Source organism: Pseudonaja textilis, chromosome 1, assembly GCF_049901715.1.
Source record: "Pseudonaja textilis isolate UNSWEBS1 chromosome 1, rPseTex1.2, whole genome shotgun sequence".
Taxonomy (NCBI): Eukaryota; Metazoa; Chordata; class Lepidosauria; order Squamata; family Elapidae; genus Pseudonaja; species Pseudonaja textilis.
In genome coordinates this window covers 29,637,367-29,658,679 of record NC_141990.1, presented here as the reverse complement: position 1 = coordinate 29,658,679, position 21,313 = coordinate 29,637,367, and the positions used below count along the sequence as shown (strand labels likewise).

The window sequence follows — 21,313 nt, the reverse complement described above, 5'->3', positions numbered from 1 at the left end:
ACTGCACAAAGTAAGGCTTAACTTCCATCTCTACAACATCATCACAATTGTCCTGGGAGATAAGGTTACCACAGTGTCTCCCATGCCCAGGGATGGTCCAACAGGATTCCATGACTGACAGTACCAAAACTAGATAAATGAGATTTGATCAGGAGAGTTCCGTCTCCTTTATCTGAGCCCCACAAGAAGCATCTGCAAGCATAATCAATACCACTAGCTGCATATAGCCTTATCACTCCCAATGTAGAGTCCCAGATTTTGCCTTTAAAATTTGAAAGCAAAATTGCTTTTGTGCAATGTTCATCTCTTTTCCTACAAACTGTTAAGTTCTTATACTATGAAGCTAAATGCATGATTTTCATCTTTAGGATAGCCCACCCCCTTCCAAATCATCAACCAAAAACCTTAACTCTGTTCATCTGTATTACTTTACCATGACCTCTGAAACACTCAGAGTTAAAAATAGTTTTTTAAAAAAGAAAAAGGCGACAGACAGGTTAAAAAAAGTTTCTTATGCACAGTTATAGCATCTGATCGGGTAGAAGATAAATATCTAGACTGGAACAATTGCCAAGTTGACAGAAGAATACTTGAGGCATTGATTTATCAGGATTCCTACTTACAGTTGGACTGCCATCATGGTTGACTTCCAGCTCTCAATATACTTTTAATCAAACTTATGAGATAGATATAAACCAAAATGGAATAGAAATAAGCAACCTGGTCTATTTTACATCTTGGTATTTGCTCTCCACGTCTTAAATTTGACATAGATGTGAATAAAAATAAAAAGGAACTTACTTCCATTAACGTCTCTCTCAGATTTAAACGTTTTTCTATAAGTTGACCATGCTCTTTTAAAAAGGTACAGAGAAATAAGCTGAGATTCTGAATGAAATTCTGTTCATCATCTTTTCCATTGGAATATGCTAGTCGAATATTGGTGTTCAAAGGAAGCATCTAAGAAAGTAAAATGTAGTTATAATCTTGAACTGTTAAATCTTGCCAATAATCTTATTTTTGTGTATGACATAAAACATACATAAACAAAGACATTACATTGTATTTACTCCCCAGAGCAGACTTTCTCAACCTTTTTATCTTGTAGGAATATTTGAAAAAAAAAAAAAATCTGATCTCAGTAAACCCGTACATAAAATTTGAAAAAAATAAAATAAAAATGAAAACTTGGATATATAATTCACTTCTGTTTTACAATTATTACAACAGCAAAACAGCAGGTTGCCACAGAGTATCAGAGCATTAAAATTTGAGTGCCAGTATTACACAGTATATAAAGGTCAAAATGCATTTTTTAAAATTATGACCTCCCATAGAACCCGTTAAGAAAGGCTGCCCTAGAGTTATAAAATACTTCTTACAAAACTTTCATCTGAGAAACTCATGGAAGTTCTCATCCATATACAGGACTAGACTTGAAAGGTAGTATATCACTTCAGAAATGACAGCTAATACTTCCACATTTATTGTACCAAAGCTTTGCTTAAATATTCTGATTTACTTTTCTTTGGATTGAAGCTATAAATAATTTAACTGAGAGGAATTAAATTTCAGTCCACTTGCAAGCCCCACATGTATTTTCAGCTGAAGATAGTATACTATTCAGAGATATAGTGTCAAGACTGATTTTGAGCAATTAATCAATCCTTTTACTGTACCTTCTATTACTGAAACCTGAGTGCAAGAGGATGACATGTTTCTCGGAGGGAAATCTGCTCACCTGGTTTTTGACATCTGCAATAGATGTATTTCCTAGACAAGCAGCAGGTAGGGAGAAGTTGTAATCTGAGACTTAAGATGTGCTACACAAAATATATTTGGAATAAATTTGGCTGATCTACAAGAGTCCAATTTGGTTTGCTGCTTGTATGCATTACTGTTGCTGCTGTACCGCATTACTGTTGCTGCTGTACCATCTATTCCTGAGCTTGCTTAACTTGATTGTTATGATGATGGAGTTTTCCCAGATATAGTAATGGGAACCTACCTTTCTTCAGCAGGAGATCTGGAGTTGCTCTGGAATTCATGGCTGCTATGTCAACCATGGCACTGACATATGAGAAATCTCACACTATGCTGTGGAATTCTATAGTGACACCCCACCCCACCCCAGCAGAGCAGCGCCTATTAAATCAGTATGCTACAGCTGTCTTATGGATCTTGTGGCTTTTCAAGCCTTTTCTCAAGGACTTGGTGGGTCCTGCTGAAATTCTGGTCATCTCCTAGAATAAAGGGGGTCTCCAGGATGTTGGACTGGATTGTACTGGGGAGGTATCTCTTGTTGCAGCTCACTGATTACTGATCAGTTTAGGAAAACCAAGTTGCAGAAATGCACTGGATGTCCCTGGAGAAAATCCATCTTTAGTCTGGTCTGTGCAAGCATAAGCTTACATTGATGTATATACAGAAGTGATTCAAGCAGCAGAGAAAAAGCATTTTGCTATAGTTATGGCAGTGCTCAATGCTATCCTTTGGTTTTTTTAAGGTGACAGTATCTTCAACAAGAAAATTCAAGACCATTTGAAGAAACGCTGAAAAATTATTGTAGCATTTGGTGGACAAAACCACTCATAAACATGAGGAGGAACTGGATTTTAGCTGGACAGCACCTGTAGAAATGACTGGAATCTTGTCTTATGAAGTAGAATTATTTTATGTCAATGAGTCCCAAGACAGTGGATGGGATCTTCACAGTTGATTAAGGCTTCCCATGAGTTGGCAGAAGATTGTATCTAGTCAGTAATCAATGCTCTTTAAATGAGCAGTATTTCTGTCATCTCTAATCAGGATGTAATAAACCCCCTGATCAAGAAGCTTTTGCTTAATTGACTGTTTTGGATAATTTTGGACTATCAGCAACCTTCAGTAGCCCCTTCCTGTCAGATATTCAGTTGGCTCTATCCTGCTAGATTTTAATAAAATCCTTTTTCTACTTGCATGGGAGAAGGGTATTCTAATTGCAGCTGGGGTTCACAGGCACATGGTATTTATATTATTTTTATATGAACATGATCGTTATTTTATATATTTATAAACTGTCAAACTTAGCTACCAAAAGCCTTCGAGAATGAATGACACACAAGCAAACTCAATCAAAAAATAACTCTCTGTGCATCAACAGAAATACATTTCTGATTATTTAATTAAAATGACATAATGCTCTTGAGTATCTTCTATCCAAGCAGGCAGTCTGGGACACCCTGTAAAATTTCCTGAATGGCTACATCAATTTTTGAGACCAAGAGAACTTCTAAGTGGACCAGATGCTACATAAGTCAGAGTTAAGATTTTTCAATGACCGAATTTCAGCAGATTGTGAGCAGGAACTGCATTTAATAAGTTATCTATCTGTGGTTAAACATGGCTGTAAAATATTTTCTAGTAGCAGTAGATAATAGTAATAGCAATAATAAGTAAATAAAGTTAAGGTCAATACATAGTTCTAAATGGAAGGTGGAATAGAAAAATAAATTCATATAAGATTTTGAATGTCTGACTTTTCTGAATGGTATAAGAATTTAACCCCTTATAAATTTTTATTAATCAAATTTATATAGCCATCCATTCATATTAAATTATTCTGAGCAGCATACAAATTCAATTAGGACAGTCTGGAGCATTTTAGGGCCAAAGGACCTCAAGTCTTATATCCAAGTCCAGCTGAAAGCTAATTATTATTTCTTTTCAAGAAAGCAGCTGTTAATCTAAAAAAGTATATATTACCATGCACTTAACATTTTGTAGTTATTAATGTGTAATTGTGTATTAAAGCCTTTGCAGTTGGTCAGGATTTAAAAAAAAGACTTCTGTGGGGAAAATGCTTTTAAACAAGCCAAGATCCACTTACTCAATGTGATCAGGATTAATACAAGGAAACCTGCTACTTATTTAACAGGCAAATAGAAAAAATGGATAGTTGAATGTGAAATTTACCTGTTTCAACTGCATCATGGTTAAAGTAAAGAGTGTGACAAATTGTTCCTCATACTGACTCACACTGACACCAGCAATTTCTGTCAGGCACTTCAAAGAAACATTTCGGAACATAGGGACATTTAAAAACTATAAAAGAAGAAAAAGACAACATAAGCTGCTAGGCAAACCCTAGATCTAATTTTTGCTCTCAGTAAATTAAATCTATACATAGCAACTACTCACTTTGTATATTAATGTACTGATCAGTTTGGTCTCAAAAATATAGCCCAGTGGAATCCAGTTGAGAAATCGAAGTAAAGTTTCCAATGTCGCATGAACAAGAGGAGCATTTTGAGAGTTCTCCTGTTAATAAAATGATATGTGAGCAAATCCACCTATATTGTGAAGTGGTATCTTATAAACAACAATTATATTATAAAACTTACCATCACAAATTGACATAGTTGAAATATCTGTGAGAATTCATTGCACATGCTAATAGCAAGAGAAAATAATCAGGTTTAGTATTAGAGTTTCATTTACCACCCTAGTATATAGGACTAAGATGGAATAGAGATATATTAAAGCATTTCACCAAATATAAGTTATAAGAAGAACACCCCATGTACAGTATTTTTTTAATGTATGGGGACATGGCAATATTTTATTTTTATTTTAACAATATATGATAGCATTAATCAATCCCCAAAGGCTCTTTGGAATAGTCTTTGTAAGCATCCAGGAGCTCATGAACAGGAATCACCCACATCCTGGATGGGAAAGTTGTTACTAAGAAGGGGAGTCGAAACGGAGAACTCTTGCTATCTTGTCCATTCCCACTGCATCTAGTGATATGAGGAGCCCTTCAGCAGGAATTCTGTTTGTATTATCATGCCATATTATTGCCAATACAAATACTAAATACGAATTAAATGATGTAAGCTACTTTTTAAAATCAAAGCTCAACTTCTACAGCACAACTTTAAAATAATACAGCATTAAATTACAAAATTATAAAATCTTTTTAAATATATTCAAGACAAAGATAGTGATTAGAAGTCAGTTCAATAGTCTATGTGCATCCACATGAAACTGGAAATGTCCAGCTGTTAATCTAAAAAAGTTTACTAGCCACTTTCTCCCCCAAAAGGAAAAGGTATAGATAAAACTGGCAAAATCACCGAAGAAAATTCTGCACCTTCACCAAAGATGCAGAATGACTGCTGAAGTAGGGAAGTTCTGGACAAAATAGAGCAAGGCTCATCTCATTTTTTTAAGTGAGGCATAACAGCTACTATGCAGTTGTCTGGGCATGTATCTTCTTTGGCACAGGAAAGTAACAGGTGGACAAACTACTTTTGTCTATGTCACAGGAAATGGAAATAATGGCTTCTTGGTATCAAGAACAGAATTCAACAAAATGTATCTTAACTGATACCACTTTCTTATGTTCAAGCCTCTTGACATTAGGTGTAGAATTTGATTTGTTTTTCATTACAATTCAGAATTCTGGTATACTCCTTATATCAATCACTTGCCTGTCCTTTAAATGTTTGGCTTTCACTTGAGTTATCTGTCCACTGGAAAAATCAAAAACTTCTTCACTCAATAGCTTCAAGATGACCATGTTGTTCTGGCAAAGGCTTTCACTTGTTCTGCTGGCCCCAACGATATCACTGATGAATGTTGGCCAATGTTTCGGCCATTCTTGTTTTAGTATCTGCAAAACATGAAAAGTGAATATAGTGAACAATTATTACTCCAAACCTAAGTAATATATAAAGACCAGAAATTCGACTCACCTGAACAAGAATCATGTTCAATTTCCCAATGTATACTTTCTCTTTCTGAATGAGGGAGAAGGGAGAGGTTAAGAGAGAAAAATAAAGAAATTAAGACATATCCTATTTCATTTAAAAGGACCATCTCCTTATCCCCAAGGAACTTTTACTCACTTCAACACACGATGGATCAGAGGAGGTCTTGATAATTAAGCCAACAACATACTTTTTGATACCTGTAGGCAGTAAACAATAATTACTTAATAATAAACAATAACTTAATAGTAAGCAACAGCTACATAAAGAAACAGTAAACTATCAGCTGCCAGTTAGGTTGCATCTATCTTACACACACACGCATTCATATATAACAATCTTGTTTAAAAAAAAAATGACGAATTATATCTTAAATTGACAACTGAAAGAGCCCCAAAAGTTAAATTCATGAAGAGTGGGCACAGGAAACCTGGAAGCTTAGAAAGATAATTCAGTTCTTGGTGGTCACCTATTTGACCAATGGCAATCTTTTGAGAATCTATTATCTTCTCTCCCAAGATTCCTATGCTGCCCTACTAACTTTACCTTATCTAACCCTGAGACTCTCAACTTTGAGTTCCAGTACACAGTTAAATGTTAATGTTCAAGACTTCATCTATCCACACTAATCAGATAAGGAGTTGGATAAATAATTAAAATGTGTTTTATAAATCTCTCTAATTGGTGACTACATTATTTCATCAATGTATGTGCTGATACATTTCCTTAGGACACCTATACACCCTCAGCGACTTTTAGAATAATTTATCATCAAATATATTTCTTCTAAGAGCAGTTACTATTAAGCAATTATAAATTTTAGGAAACCCAGGAGTAGAAATCTATTCTATTATTATTTGCATTCACATTTTCTCTTCTTTTTAAGCTATTAGAATTACATTTTATTTATTTGAATATTAGGATTTGGCTCTTTTTTGGACAGTTAAGTGCCCAGACACTTTATGTGATGATATTTTAGAATGTGAGTTGGTATAAGTATAGTAACCTGCCCACAAGTTTATGCAGTTGTATTTTGGGGGGTGGGGTGGGGGGTGGAAGAGTATTTTCTAAATTATTTCTGAAACAGTAAAATTCTATGAGCTCCAGCTCCTGACGACCTAGAAGTTTGAAACTGTGTAACCACAAGTAGATAGGCACCACTTCAGTGGGCACATTCATGGGGAGGTGAAAGGAGCTCCCAACTGTCATGTGACTTAATCCTTGGTACTTCCAAAATGATCGAGTAAAATTCTATTAGATCTTTTAATCAATTTTTAAGCATTCTTTTCCAAGCTGTAAGACAAAAATGTCTACTAATAATAGTAAGTTTCATGTTCCCTGCCCAATTTTCTTCATTATTCTTGCAGATGCAAAATCTATACTAAATCTAGCATTGGTATGAACATTTCTGATAGCTGTAATACAGCTACTAAGAAGTATCCTTTTATAACCCAACAGATTATGCTTCATAATTTTCCATGTGTCTGTGGATAGCCACAAACCCTGCTGCTCTTGCAAATTGTGGCACCTGTGTAGTCAGATGATCCTATTTTGGATTATCTAATCTTAGCTGTCAATACTTCAGTTCCCATCTGCTAATCTCTTTTCCTTTTCCATGATTTTATGTTGTATTTTGGAGCTTTGTTTCCCAACAGCTTTCCTTTTTATCCTATATACTTTTGCTTCCCCTTGTTTCTCAAGAGCAGTAATTGCATCTGCATACCAATCACAGCATCAAGGAATCCAAGAAACAAATAAGTATTTATTTGAAAAACTTGCTATTTACGAACATATCAAAGCAACACTAATTCTCAAAATGTAGGAAATATTAACAGGGTATTCCCTTTATATAAAAGGAAAACTGCAAAGCATCACTTTTTTACACACACACATACACACCTCAAAGACATTTTATATATATATATATATATATATATATGCGCACTGCTCAAAAAAATAAAGGGAACACTTAAAAAACATAATGTAAGTCCAAGTCAATCACACTTCTGTGAAATCAAACTACCGACTTAGGTAGCAACACTGATTGACAATCAATTTCAAATGCCGTTGTGCAAATGGAATAGACAACAGGTGGAAAGCATAGGCAAGACATCCCCAATAAAGGAATGGCTCTGCAGGTGGTAACCACAGACCACTCCTCAGTTCCTATGCTTTCTGGCTGATGGCTGGGTCACTTTTGAATGCTGTTGGTGCTTTAACTCTAGTGGTAGCATGAGACAGTCTACAACCCACACAAGTGGCTCAGGTAGTACAGCTCAGGTAGTGTGCCAGGATGGCACATCAATGCGAGCTGTGGCAAGAAGGTTTGCTGTGTCTGTCAACGTAGTGTCCAGAGCATGGAGGCGCTACCAGGAGACAGGCCAGTACATCAGGAGATGTGGAGGAGGCCGTAGGAGGGCAACAACCCAGCATCAGGACTGCTACCTCTGCCTTTGTGCAAGGAGGGACAGGAGGAGCACTGCCAGAGCCCTGCAAAATGACCTCCAGTGGGTCACAAATGTGCATGTGGCTGCTCAAGTGGTCAGAAACAGACTCCATGAGGGTGGTATGAGGACCAAACATCCACAGGTGGGGGTTGCGCTGACAGCCCAACATCGTGCAGGACATTTGGCATTTGCCAGAGAACACCAAGATTGGCAAATTCGCCACTGGTGCCCTGTGCTCTTCACAGATGAAAGCAGGTTCACACTGAGCACATGGGACAGATGTGACAGGGTCTGGAGACGCCATGGAGAACGTTTTGCTGCCTGCAACATCCTCCAGCATGACCGGTTTGGCAGTGGGTCAGTAATGGTGTGGGGTGACATTTCTTTAAGGCCTTCACCAGAGGTAGCCTGACTGCCATTAGGTACCAAGATGAGATCCTCAGACCCCTTGTGAGACCATATGCTGGTGCGGTTGGCCCTGGGTTCCTCCTAATGCACGACAATGCTAGACCTCATGTGGCTGGAGTGTGTTAGCAGCTCCTGCAAGACGAAGGCATTGATGCTATGGACTGGCCCGCCCGTTCCCCAGACCTGAATCCAATTGAGCACATCTGGGACATCATGTCTCGCTCCATCCACCAACGCTACGTTGCACCAGACTGTCCAGGAGTTGGGGGATGCTTTAGTCCAGGTGTGGGAGGAGATCCCTCAGGAGACCATCTGCCACCTCATCAGGAGCATGGTTTTAGGGTGATCAGTCCAGCAGGGTGCCCCAACCCGATACACGCATAAGAGGCGGCAACCAGGTGGGGACTGATCGTATCCAGAAGCAGCTGCAGCTCACCGCTCCTTTGATTGGAGCACTCTGGGGCTCCACAGCCCGCACCTTGCAGGTGAGTTCCCTGTCCAATCAGCAGATGGAGGCAGAGGCACAAGGGGAAGCAGGTGATCCAGATGCACTGCGTGGACTGTGGGAAAGCCAAGAGCTGGTAGGTCGGAGTGGTTGGTCAGTTGTGGGAGGCTCATCTTTGCACAGTGGCATCAGCAGCACATAGAGGCAGAGGTGTAGGGTGGAAGGCAGGCAATCCTGACACACTGTATGGGCTACAGGCAAGCTGAGAGCTGCTCATCTGCTCCAGCCCACCGACTCTTGGCTTTCCCACAGCCTGCCTCTGGATTGCTTGCCTCCCCCCCGCCACACCTCTGCCTCCATCTGCTGTCACTGCCACTGCGTACACTGTCCGCCACTCTGGCCCACCAACTCTCGGCTTTCACGCAGCTCATGTGCCACATCCAGATTGCATGCTTCCCCCTGCCTCTGCCTCCACCTGCTGCTTGGACAGGTAATCAACTCACCTGTGCTGTGTAGGCTGTGGCTAATACGGAGCCTCCTGTGCTGGCCACACTTACCTTCCTTTACTAGGGCTTATTTTTTCAGTAGAGTTTATAAGGAGCAAACTAAAAATCAGGCTAGGGCTTATTTTCAGGGTAAGATTTATTTTCAGGGAAACATGTGATACATTTCTCAGTCCAGACCAGGTTATTAACTACATCACTGATAAATCATTCTTGACTGAATTCATTAAAAATTGTGCTGATGTTGAGACTCTAGAAAAAGTACAGAGAAGAGCAACCAGGATGATTAGGGGACTGGAGGCTAAAACATACAATGAACAGTTGCAGGAACTGGGCATGGCGAGTCTAATAAAGAAAAGGACCAGGGGAGACATGATAGCGGTCTTCCAATATTTGAGGGGCTGCCACAGGGAGGAAGGGGTCAAGCTATTTTCTAAAACTCCTGTAGGCCAGACAAGGAATAATGGATGGAAACTGATCCAGGAGAGATTCAACCTGGAAATAAGGAGAAACTTTCTAACAGTGAGAACAATCAACCAATGGAACAGAAGTTGCCCTCAGAAGTTGTGGGAGCGGCCCATTGATAGTCCATGAGAACATTTTGGAGGTCTGCAGAGAAATGCATTTAACCCAGGCTGCGCGGGAATACGAGGCTGCTTTGGCCGAGCGCAAACCTGCAAAAGCAGCGCAGCCCTCGCCTGCCAGAATGAGTTAATGGTGCAGTTGCAAGAGGGGGTTGGCAACACAGGTGGGCTGAAGCGGCGATGGAGATGGCCAGAAGGTGCAGTAGCACCACGCTACTTGCATTTGCGCAGCACTCCCACACCTTCTAACTTGCCTCTCCTGGCCTGGGCTCTTCCTCGATGGCCACAGGCTGTAGAGATGGCCCGGGGCAGGTAAAGTACCGGCTGGGGGTGGTAGGAGGGGGCTGAGTGGGGCGCTCACCATGCAGTTCAGAGGTCCAGAATGGGATGTCAGCATCAGTTTTTTCATCCCTCTGTTCTGCTGCCAACCCTGCCTCCAGCCATTGCTGCCTCGGTAAGGCACAGAAGTGAGCAGAAATAGCTCTCACTGGGGCAAAAAAGCAGAGATTAAGGAACAGGCAAGAGAAGACGCAAGCTGCCGCCTTTGAAAACGCCACTTTCTGTTGCCTGTGCCTTCCCGGGCAGCGATGGCTGAGGCCATGGGGGGGGGGGGGCAGCAGAGATGTCAGTATTGCTTTCCCCCCCTCAGCAAGCCAGGCCTGGAAGAACATGAAGAATTGTGGGCGAGCGCTGGAGAAATGTGTGTTGGAAATGCCAACACACATTTGCAGCACACTCTCCTCTGTCCCAAAGTAGTATTGAGTGGGGGGAAGGGAGCAGGGGGAAGGGTAGAAGCCCAGCTGGCTTTCCTTTGGCATAGGGTGGTAGGGGGGCGCGGGGAGACCAAATGCCCAGACCAAAAGAGTGCAGAGGATGATGGGCTCCTAATAACTAGCCTATTTGTGCAGGCGAGACCTCAAGTTTTTCTGGGCTTGAAACCCACCCCTTCGGCCTCCACACAGGAAGAGATCATTCTCTGCATGGAAGCAGTGGGAGAAACCTGAAGCTTAGCCTCATGGAGTCCTCTTGTGTGGCAGTCGAAGGGTTGCCTGGTTATTAGGAGCCCGTCTTCCTCAACGCTTCCAGCCCAGCCCTCCTTCCCTCCCCCAACTCCATTCAGCCACACCTGGCAAAGGAGGGAGAGGTTTCCTCTGACTTGAGAGAGATATGAAATGACAGGAGACCAGACTCGGAGCGGGATCTGCTTTTCTTCCATTTGAGGGGGAGCCGGTTCCTCCCTGTCCAGATCTTCCCAGCCTCCAGGCACCATGTGGTTTCTTTTGAATCTCAGCCATATTAAATCCTCCCTCTTTCCCCCCAAAGGAGAGAGGCCCCTCCTTTCCCTTCGCTCTGCCCCACAGTTATGATTAAGCATTTATGATTTTGTTATAATTAAATAAGCATTTTTATATTTTTTAAAAATATTTATATACACATTTATTTGTATATTAAAAATTAAAATTTTAAATATTAAATTTATATTTAATATAAAAAATAAAAATATTAAATATGTTATCTTTTTTAAAAAATCGTATTAGTGATCCTTGGGATTTCAAAGTATGAGTTTGGTGGTCCCTGAGGTCTAAAAGGTTGGTGACCCCTGGCCTAGAGCTCTAAAATGTTTTTTTTTTTCAAAAACTCTTGCTAAATGCACCCACAAAATCACTGAAATTGATTGAACTGATATCCAAGAGATGACGGAATCTAAGACATTATATAACTAATTAAACTTCAACCAAATGAGACAGTTATAACAAAGGCAATCAGGATGTGGTTTAAAATTGAAAAATATCCATGGTCCAGAAAGAAGATGGCAAAAAGGCATTTTCACTATCATCTTAATGGTGGTAGTAGTAGGTTGTATTCAATTAAGATGATTGGCAAAACAAAGAGGATACTATGAAAGACTCCACTTGTTATGCAGTTTATAATTAATTCATTAAATATATATTCATTTTCAAAATAGCAAGTTATATTTCTTGTCTCAGAGCATCTTTTATCATTACAATCTAACTGCTCAGCTATAATATACAGTGTAATTGCTATAATTACTATACATTCTAGTATCAGTGTTGTTCAGCTTTCTTCTACTAAAAAGCTTCTAAGTTTTGCAACTTATCTCTGCTTTTATATAATTTATACTTAGTCCTAAGAAATTCTTTAAGATATTGCTTTCATTTTGATTTCAATGTGTTCTTTTTCTAGTGATTTAAAAATCCATTCTAACCCTCCTTGCAGCCATTGATGTTTCATTAAAAGTACAACAGTTACACGTTACCATATTTCTTCTATTCTAAAGACTTTACTTAACCTATTTTTATAGAATTAGTATATATAATTACAATTATTCAACAGATTTAACCTTGAATCTAGAAGTCTTACAGTGCATTCAGAAAGTATTCAGACTCCCTTCACTTTTCTCAATTTGGTTATGCTGTAGTATACAGTTGTTGAAAATCATTGTTCCCCATTAATTTATACCTGGTACCCCATAATGACAAATTGAAAACAAAATTTAGAAATGCCTGTAAATTTATTAAAAATTTAAAAAAAACTGAAATATTACATTGGCATAAGTATTCAGATCTTTCACTCAGTACTTTGTTGGCAGTGATTACAGCCTCTTTGGATTTGACGCAACAAGCTTTGCACATCTGGATTAGTGGATTTTCTGCTATTTTTCTTTGCAAATCCTCTCAAGCTCAGTCAGGTTGGATGGTGACTGTCAGTAGACAGACATTTTCAGGTCCCTTCACAGATGTTTTAGAGCAGTGGTGGCTAACCTTTTTGGGCTCCCGTGCTGAAAATTGCATGCGTACTTGTGTGCCAGCACCCAGAAGACAATGCACGCAGCCCCCCCAACCCCCTTACCTGCACTGCCTCCCAGCTGATTTTCGGCCTGTTTGAGGGAAGCTTCTGCAGCTTTTGGAGGCTGAAAAATTGGCCAGTTTGTCACTTCCGGTATTTCCGGAAATACAGGGAGTGACAAAACGGGCCTGTTTTTCAGTCTCCAAAGGCCGCAGAGGTTTCCCCCAAGCCTCTGAGAGGCTGAAAAAGGCCTCAAACAGGCCAAAAATCAGCTAGGATGCGCAGTGGGGTAAGTTTGGCTGGGGGTCGTGTGCCTGCACAAATAGCTCTGCATGCCACCTGACACGCATGCCATAGGTTCACCATCTTGGTTCTAGATGGTTCAAGTCAGGCCTCTGGCTAGGCCACTCTAGGACATTTACAGAGTTGCTAGTTCTGTGCTGTCTTGGCTGTGTGTGCTTAGGATTGTTGTCATTTTGGAGAGTTACCCTTCAGCCTAGTCTGAGGTCCTGAGTTCTGTAGAACAGGTTTTCACTGAGGATATTCCTCAACACTGACCAGTCTCCCAATCCATGCTCCCCACCATACTTCACCATTGGGCAGGTGATGAGTAGTGCCTGGTTTCTTCCAGACATAAAGTTTAGAACTGAGGCCGAACAGTTCAATCTTGGTTTTATCAGACTAGAGAATCTTGTTCCTCACGGTCTGAGAGTCCTCCAGATGCCTTTTTTTTTTTTTTTTTGCAAACTCCAAAGGAGCTTTCATGTGTTTTGCACTGAGGAGAGGCTTCTGTCTAGCCACACTGCCATAAAGCCCAGATCGGTAGAGGGCTGCAGTGATGATTCCTTCTGGAACTCTGTCCCATCTCCACACACAATCTTTGGAGCTCAGTCAAAGTGACCATCGGGTTCTTGGTTACGTCTCTTACTAAGGCCTTCTCCGCCGTTTGCTCAGTTTGACCAGGCAACCGGGTCTTGGAAGAATCCTAGTTGTACCAAACTTATTCCATTTGAGAACTATGGAGGCCACTGCGCTCTTAGGAATCCTAAGTGGAGCAGAAATTTTTCTGTAGCCTTCCCCAGATCTGTGCCTTGCAATAATCCTGTCTCTAAGCTCTTGAAGCAGTTTCTTTGACCTCATGTCTTTGCTCTGCTACAGTATGCATTGTCAGCTGTAAGGCCTTCTATAGAAAGGTGTACATCTTTCCAAATCATGTCAATTTAATTTACCATAGGTTGACTCCAATAAAGGTTTAGCAACAATCAGGAGAAATGGGAGGCAACAAAGATTTCCAGTGTTGTTGCAAATACTTATGCCAATGTGATATTTCGGTTTTTTCTTTTTTCTTTTTAATATAAATTTACAGACATTTCTAAACTTCTGTTTTCACTTTGTCATTATGGGATACCGAGTATAGATTAATGGGAAAAAATGAATTTCAACAATTGTAAAATCAGACTGCAGCATAACAAAATTGACAAATGAAGGGGGTCTGAATACTTTCTGAATGCACTATATTTAGTTTCTGTTGTTAGAAAGATACAGTCTGGGAAAACCCAAAGCGAAGGAGAGGTTATATGTGCACAATATACACAAACTAGAAAACTTTGCTTAACTTAAGAGTGCTTTATAAATGTGTTCTATATGGCTAATTTAATATCAAGAACACAGTGCAAACTCAAAAATGAATCTGGATAAGCATGTTGTGCTAACAGACATTTCTAGCTGTGAAGGCTAAATACTTGATTTTCAAGGAATATACCGTATTTTCCAGACTATAAGCCACTGCTTTTTTCCCATGCTTTGAACCCTGCGGCTTGGTACAACAATGTGGCTTATCTATAAATTTTTTTTCACTAACTGCCATCAGGGGGCACAAAAACGTGACAGACGCAAGAGGTCAATGCAAAGAAGAAGACGCTACCGGTAGTTTTTGGTGTGCTCGACACAAACAGCACAACATGCACAAACGCAAAATATTTTTCATACCCTCATCATGGAAAGTACATGAAGAAAAGCATATGATGCAACTTTTAAGCTGAAAGCAATCGATCTGTCTATCCAGGAAGGAAATAGAGCTGCTGCACGTAAACTTAGCGTTAATGAATCAATGGTGAGACGTTGGAGACGTCTGGCCACATGCAAAGAGCATTTTTCTCTTTCTGTGTAAATATCTCATTTCACAAAGTATATATCTGCGGCTTATAGTCTGGTGCGGCTAATATATGTAAAAATGTTTTTTCCTTTAAAATTTAGTGGGTGTGGCTTATATTCCAATGCGCTCTATAGTCTGGAAAATACGGTAGTCATCTATTTAAAAATGTGTCATAATTCATGTAGCATCTATATTATTATGACATGCTTCTTTGAACTAATGGACTGCCTCCCATTTAGATATAATATAAAATAATATTCTAAAGAAAAAAAACCTATAGAAAAGATAATATTGAGGTAAGAGTTCTTAATGATCAAAATAAGTCTGTAGTACATTAGTGCATCTTATCATAAAATAAGGTTGTGTATATTTAGTACAAATGTTAAACAAAAGTGTAATGTCCCTTAAAATACATTAATGTAAAGTCCCCAATTTTTTGTAATATATGAATGGAAGGCATTTTGTCTAAATAGTGGTATTAATTTACTTCTCTACATCACCTATTAGATGAATAATTCCCAGCATATCAGAAAGGTCTTATGTAGAAGAATTACTTTGGTCAATCACGTATTTCTACAATGTATTCCTTTAACAATGAAAAATATACTCAGCCTGATGCACACAATATGCATGCTCATCTTTAACTTGTTAGCCACCATTCTTTCCCTCCAGTCAGAGTAAAGGTAGTGTGAATGAAACACCGAGGAATCAAGGAACAGATTACTAGGTGTCTTTGGTGCTGTCTGAGTTTGCTTATTTTCTTGTAAATGTTTTATTATCCAAACTAGTTAACATTATCAGTGCTAGCAAGTTTGGATAATAAAATATCTGCAAGAAAACAAGCAAGCTCAGAGAGCACCAAGGATCCCTAATTTCAACCCCGAAGTACAAATATTCTCCTTTATTGGAACAGATTATTTTAAAAATAAAAAACTTCTGCCTGCATACCAATCAACTCCAGAATTCAATAAGTAAGAATATTATACAAGAGGCAGCAAATCAGTTTGCCAAAATGGCAAATTAGCACTAGATTAAAAAAAATAAAGTGCTTTGCAAATGGAGTTGATTTTAAATCAACAGAATAATAAATAATTTCCTATACCCTAACCATCTCTCTCACAAATTTAATTTTATACATGCTATTTTAACCCTACTGGATACAAGGGTACATTTTATAGGTCTACAGGCGTAGGACCTTTCAAATCAGGGTGCAAATCCAATTCCTTGAGAAAACTATTAGTTAAAATTTACCATACTGAAGAATATACCTGTCTGCCTGATTCACTGCTCCTATTTATAGGTAGTCTTCACTTAGCAACCATTTAAAGTTATGGCAGATCTCCCCATTCCTAATTAGGACTTCCTTTTAAAATTGCAGTCAGGTGATTGAATTTTGGGCTTTTGGCAAGTTGCTTGCATTTACAGCTACTCACAGCATCCCACAGTCACATAGCCGCCATTTCAAGTGCTTTTTCCCAGTTTCAAGCATTTTTGGTTTCTAGAAAAAAAGCCACCCACTGGGGAAAATGGGTGCATTTAACAATCACTGCAGAAAAGATCAGAAAAACAGGCAAGGTCATGTGGTGACCTGCTTAATAACTACAACCATAACTCTGGATTCAATTATGGTCATTAGTCGAGGACTACCTGTACTATTACTCAGATGCATAGAAAAACAGAAGCAATGGTTCAGTAGATGTACATAACATCTCCAATAACTTTTCAATGATTGCACATACACCTAAATGTCTAAGCTAATACTTATCAGAAATCTGCAGGATTTCTAATATATGGTAAAATTACCTAGCTAGTTTACTTTTAGTATAGATTTGCCAAAGTAATTTATTTAGGGAGGCTAATTCATGATTTTCAAATGAAACATGGCAAAACAATTTTTAAAGTGGTTTTCATTGTATTACTGTATATATTATATGTATAAATATATGTAATACAAAATATTGTAATTTTAGAATTAAAACACATGTGTGTGTATTATAAGAGATTATACACCCTTTAACACAATCTCTTATATAATGGTTTATTATTCTAGACAACACCTGTCCTATTGGGTCATCATTTCAGACGCATTTCCTTACTGAAACAGAGAAACAAAATGAGCACAAGTGGGCAACAAAGCAGTGGGAGCAGGAATGACCTCCAACCTCTTGTCAGTTTCCCCATTGAGCTTCCTTGTGGGGAGCATCAGAAATCTTCCTTCTCCCCCTTTTCCCTCCATCATTATCTTCCTTCCTCCCGAGAATTCCTGTCAGCTTCCCCATTTACTTTGCTTCTAGAAAGCTTGCAGGAGAAAGTCAGTGAAGAAGCCAGCAGGTAGTCACATGTTCAAGGCCAGCTAAATAGCTACAGCTGGGTGAGGGAGTAGGGGAGTGCACAGGGTAGAGATCAGGAATGGTACATGGAGTGCATGAGAAGTACTGTGTACATTGGGAAGGGTGTGCATCATAAATGTCCCATGGGTTGTAGAAGGTGCACAGTAGTTAGCATATGTTAAGGATGCCTGGGAATGTATGGGAGGTATTATGCAAGTTGCACAGGACATGTGGTGTGGGTTAAGAAGAGGGCAAGGGTACGTGAGAAGTGCCACAGGCAGATCAAGGATGACACATTGGGGGGAGCCCAAGAAGTGTTGCATGGTTGGTGAAGATCTGTGGGGGGCACTGTGGGTCAGGAAAGGTGCAAGAGATGCTGCATAGGGAAGGCACATGAGGAACAGGGAGGATGTGTTGCTTGGAGCAGCACAAAGTCAGGGATGGTGTATGGGCTGGGAAGAATATGTGTGTGTGTGGGGGGGGGTTTCCTTCCTCCCTCTTCCCAAAAGGCAGGTAAATGGCTGCTGTTGGTTAAAGGAGGGAGCAAGGGATTGCAAGATTGGCTGGGAAATTCATGGAATGTTGAAAATGAAAACCACACATCCAAAGCAGCAGCCAGTAGTACTGAAGCAGTCACAACCTAAAATTCACTCCCTCTACAGCAGGGGTGTCAAACTCAATCGTGTTGCAGGCTGGATCATGATGTATTGCAAAGTTTTTTGCCTCTGCAAAGCAGGGGTGGCTATGGCCTGCACCAGCTGTATCCAGCCTATGGGCCGCCAGTTTGACAGGCCTGCTCCTAGAGTCAGGGCTCCTAGGTTTTGGATGCATTCTCTCCGTTAACCCATCTGAGGTAATTTGGTTCAAAATTGTTGCTCTGGATAAAGGTCACGACAAGAATTTTAGTATTATTTAGAGTCATTACAAGAGATGAATGGTACAAATAAACATATGGTAAAATCCATACTGCTAGTTAGTATATGGCCAACAAAGATGGATATCTTCTACATACATTCTTCTACCTTAAATTTCTTACAATAAAAATCATGAAGTTCATGAAATTTAACTTTAATTGTAGAAAATATGTTTGGAAATGGGCGTTGGTAGAAGTTACCCTGAACGCCCTTTCTATCTATGCTGCAAGAGCACCCAGGATGGGTTGACTCCTTCCTATGACGTCATTTAACTGAGTCTGTACTAAGATATAAAAGCCAGACCCCGGAAGAGACCCCAGCTTTGGCAAAGATACTTGACAGGCTGAAAGGTGTCTCTGAAAGCACGAAGGAATACAGAAATATGACATACCCTCTGCGGACGAATCAAGGGAGGGGCTGGGCTCTCTTGCAACATAGATAGAAAGGGTGTTCAGGGTAACTTCTACCAATGCCCATTCTCCTCTATGCTGCATCGAGAGCCCAGGATGGGACATACCAAAGCTTGCATGTCCACGGGCGGGTCCTTGTCCAGCTCTTCACACCGATTGTTGAACCACTTGTTGAAGCACCTGTCTGCCGAAGGCTGAAGTTGCCGAGGCAAAGACATCCAGACAGTAGTATCTGATGAAAGGAGACGGAGATGTCCAAGTGGCCGCACGACAGATCTCCTCCAAGGGTGCTTGGGTCACCCAGACAGCCAAAGTGGCTGCATTTCTGGTAGAGTGCGCCCTCAGACCTCAAGGAACCGAAAGGGCCACAGCTTTGTAGGCCTGCTCAATGCAAGATCTGACCCACCTGTTAATAGTAGGAGAAGAGGCCTTGTGCCCCAAGTGAGAAGGAAAAAGGAAACAAAATGGCTTCAGACTTCCTGAGGGAGGAAGTACGCTTAATGTATATTCTAAGAGCCCTACCAACGTCTAGCAAGTGCCACTGCAACTCTAAGTCATGGTGCGGGAGGGGAAGCCAGGCAACATAATGTCCTGGACCTGTGAAACCCTTGGAATAAATGAGGGGTCCAGACTGAGGACAACCATCCTGTCTGATGGAAAGAGCAGCAAGCTCGGACACCCGCCTGGCTGAAGTGGTGGAAATGGGGAACACTATCTTTAGAGTCAGGAAACGGAGAGACAATGTTCTAAGGGGTTCAAAAGGGGGCTTTGTAAGGGTATAGAGGACCACATGAAAATCCCAGGAAGGATACCTGTGAACCACTGGAGGATGCAGGTTGGAAGCCCCTTTCAAAAACCTCCTGACTGAAGGGTGATGGGATAAAGAAGGAAGCGAACCCCATGAAAGAACTGAGGAGAGGGCCTCAACCTGCCTGCGTAAAGGTGTTGGGGGCCAAACCTTTCTCGAGATCATGCTGAAGGAATCTAAGAACCTCTGCCAACTGGGCTAAAGCGAGAGAGAGAGAGTGACCCTCGCTAAGGTACCATAGGGAAGGGCCTTCCAGGTGGCATCATAGATGCGCCTTGTGGGAGGTTTGCAAGATGCCAGGATAGTGATGATGACCCTTTCAGGAAGATCAGCCACCTCTAGCTGCTGCCGCTCAAGTGCCACATGGCCAGCTTGAGACACTGGGGCTCCGGGTGGAGCAGAATCCCTTGATGAAGGGAGATTAGATGGGCTGGGATCCTCCAAGGAGAAGCCACCGACAGGTTGACCAGGTCCACAAACCAGTGCATCCTTGGCCAATAGGGTGCCAGGAAGAGGAACTCTGCTCGTTCCTCCAATACCTTCCGAATTACTGCCGGAATGATGGGAGCGGGGGAAAGGCATAGAGGAGACTTTTGGGCCATCTGCACCGAAGGGCATTGGTCCCCTCCGCTGCTGAATCTGGTGACCTGGGCAACTTGAGGAGTGGAGAAGATCCACCTCCGGCGTTCCAAATCTGAGGGAAAGGTCCCTGAATAGAGAAGGAGGGATAGGCCATTCTGCCTGGTCAACTAGGCTCCTGCTGAGCCAGTCGGCCTGGGAGTTGTTGATCCCGGAGAAGTGGTCCGCCGAGATCGACAACAGGTGTTGCTCTGACCATAACCCCAACCGTAGAGCCTCTCCCATGAGGGCTCTGGACCTCGTCCCCCCCCTGCCGGTTGACATGAGCCATGGTGGCCATGTTGTCTATAAGGACTAGAACCTGAGTGCCTGAAATGCTTGAGAGCTAGAAAAATGGCTCTGAGCTCTAGCCAATTTATGGGAAGGGGCTGCTCTGACCTGGACCAAGGCCCTGAGCTATCTGGCCCTACATATGGGAACCCCAACCCAGGATGCTAGCATCGGTGGTTATCACTAGCCTGTCTGTGACCCTGAAAAGGAGTCCCTTCCAGATTAACGGGGAATACCACCAATTGAGAGATCTCTGGATTTGTGGCGGAAGCGGGACCTTGATGGATGAGTGGCTGGTTCCTGCTTGTTGGTAGGGAAGCAGGAACCATTAGAGTGGACAGGAGTGGAAAAATCCATGGCTCTGGAGATATGACAGGGTAATTTGCAGATCCCGATGGGCTGCATGGATGAAGGAGGACAGAATCAAAATGTTGTCCAAGTAGCATTGGATCCTCACTGGAACAGAAAGCAGAGACGCCATCAATGCTGCCAGAACCTTCGTGAAGACCCTTGAAGCCCATGAGAGGGCGAAGGGAAGTGCTCGATACTGGTAATGGGTATTCTGATAACAGAAACGGAAAAACTGGTGATGATGAGGCCAAATGGGGATGTGGAGGTAAGCCTCCAGGAGATCAATGGAAGAGAGATTACCCTCCTGAACGCTCTCTAAAATAGAATGCAGAGTCTACATTTTAAATAACCTGTATTTTACAAATTGGTTGAGAAATTTTAGATCCAGGATGGTTCGCTACCCCCACTGAGGCTTTGGGAACGATGAAAGGCGAGAAAAAAGCCCACGTCCCCATTGAGAGGGGGGAACAGGTTTGAATAGCTTGGAT

General features: G+C 41.2%; 1 protein-coding gene across 5 annotated transcripts in view; it reads right to left on the bottom strand.

Moving 5' to 3' along the window:
* XPO1 (exportin 1) overlaps nucleotides 1–21,313 on the bottom strand; it is a 60,051-nt gene that overhangs the window by 20,147 nt on the left and 18,591 nt on the right. For all 5 annotated transcript variants that reach the window (XM_026696072.2, XM_026696070.2, XM_087930282.1 and 2 more), the window contains 7 exons: nucleotides 5,892–5,953; nucleotides 5,739–5,783; nucleotides 5,475–5,656; nucleotides 4,383–4,431; nucleotides 4,180–4,299; nucleotides 3,955–4,083; nucleotides 802–960 (listed from right to left, as the gene is read on the bottom strand). In XM_026696072.2, coding sequence (XP_026551857.1) covers nucleotides 802–960; nucleotides 3,955–4,083; nucleotides 4,180–4,299; nucleotides 4,383–4,431; nucleotides 5,475–5,656; nucleotides 5,739–5,783; nucleotides 5,892–5,953 — 746 coding nt within the window. The remainder of the gene's footprint in view (nucleotides 1–801; nucleotides 961–3,954; nucleotides 4,084–4,179; nucleotides 4,300–4,382; nucleotides 4,432–5,474; nucleotides 5,657–5,738; nucleotides 5,784–5,891; nucleotides 5,954–21,313) is intronic.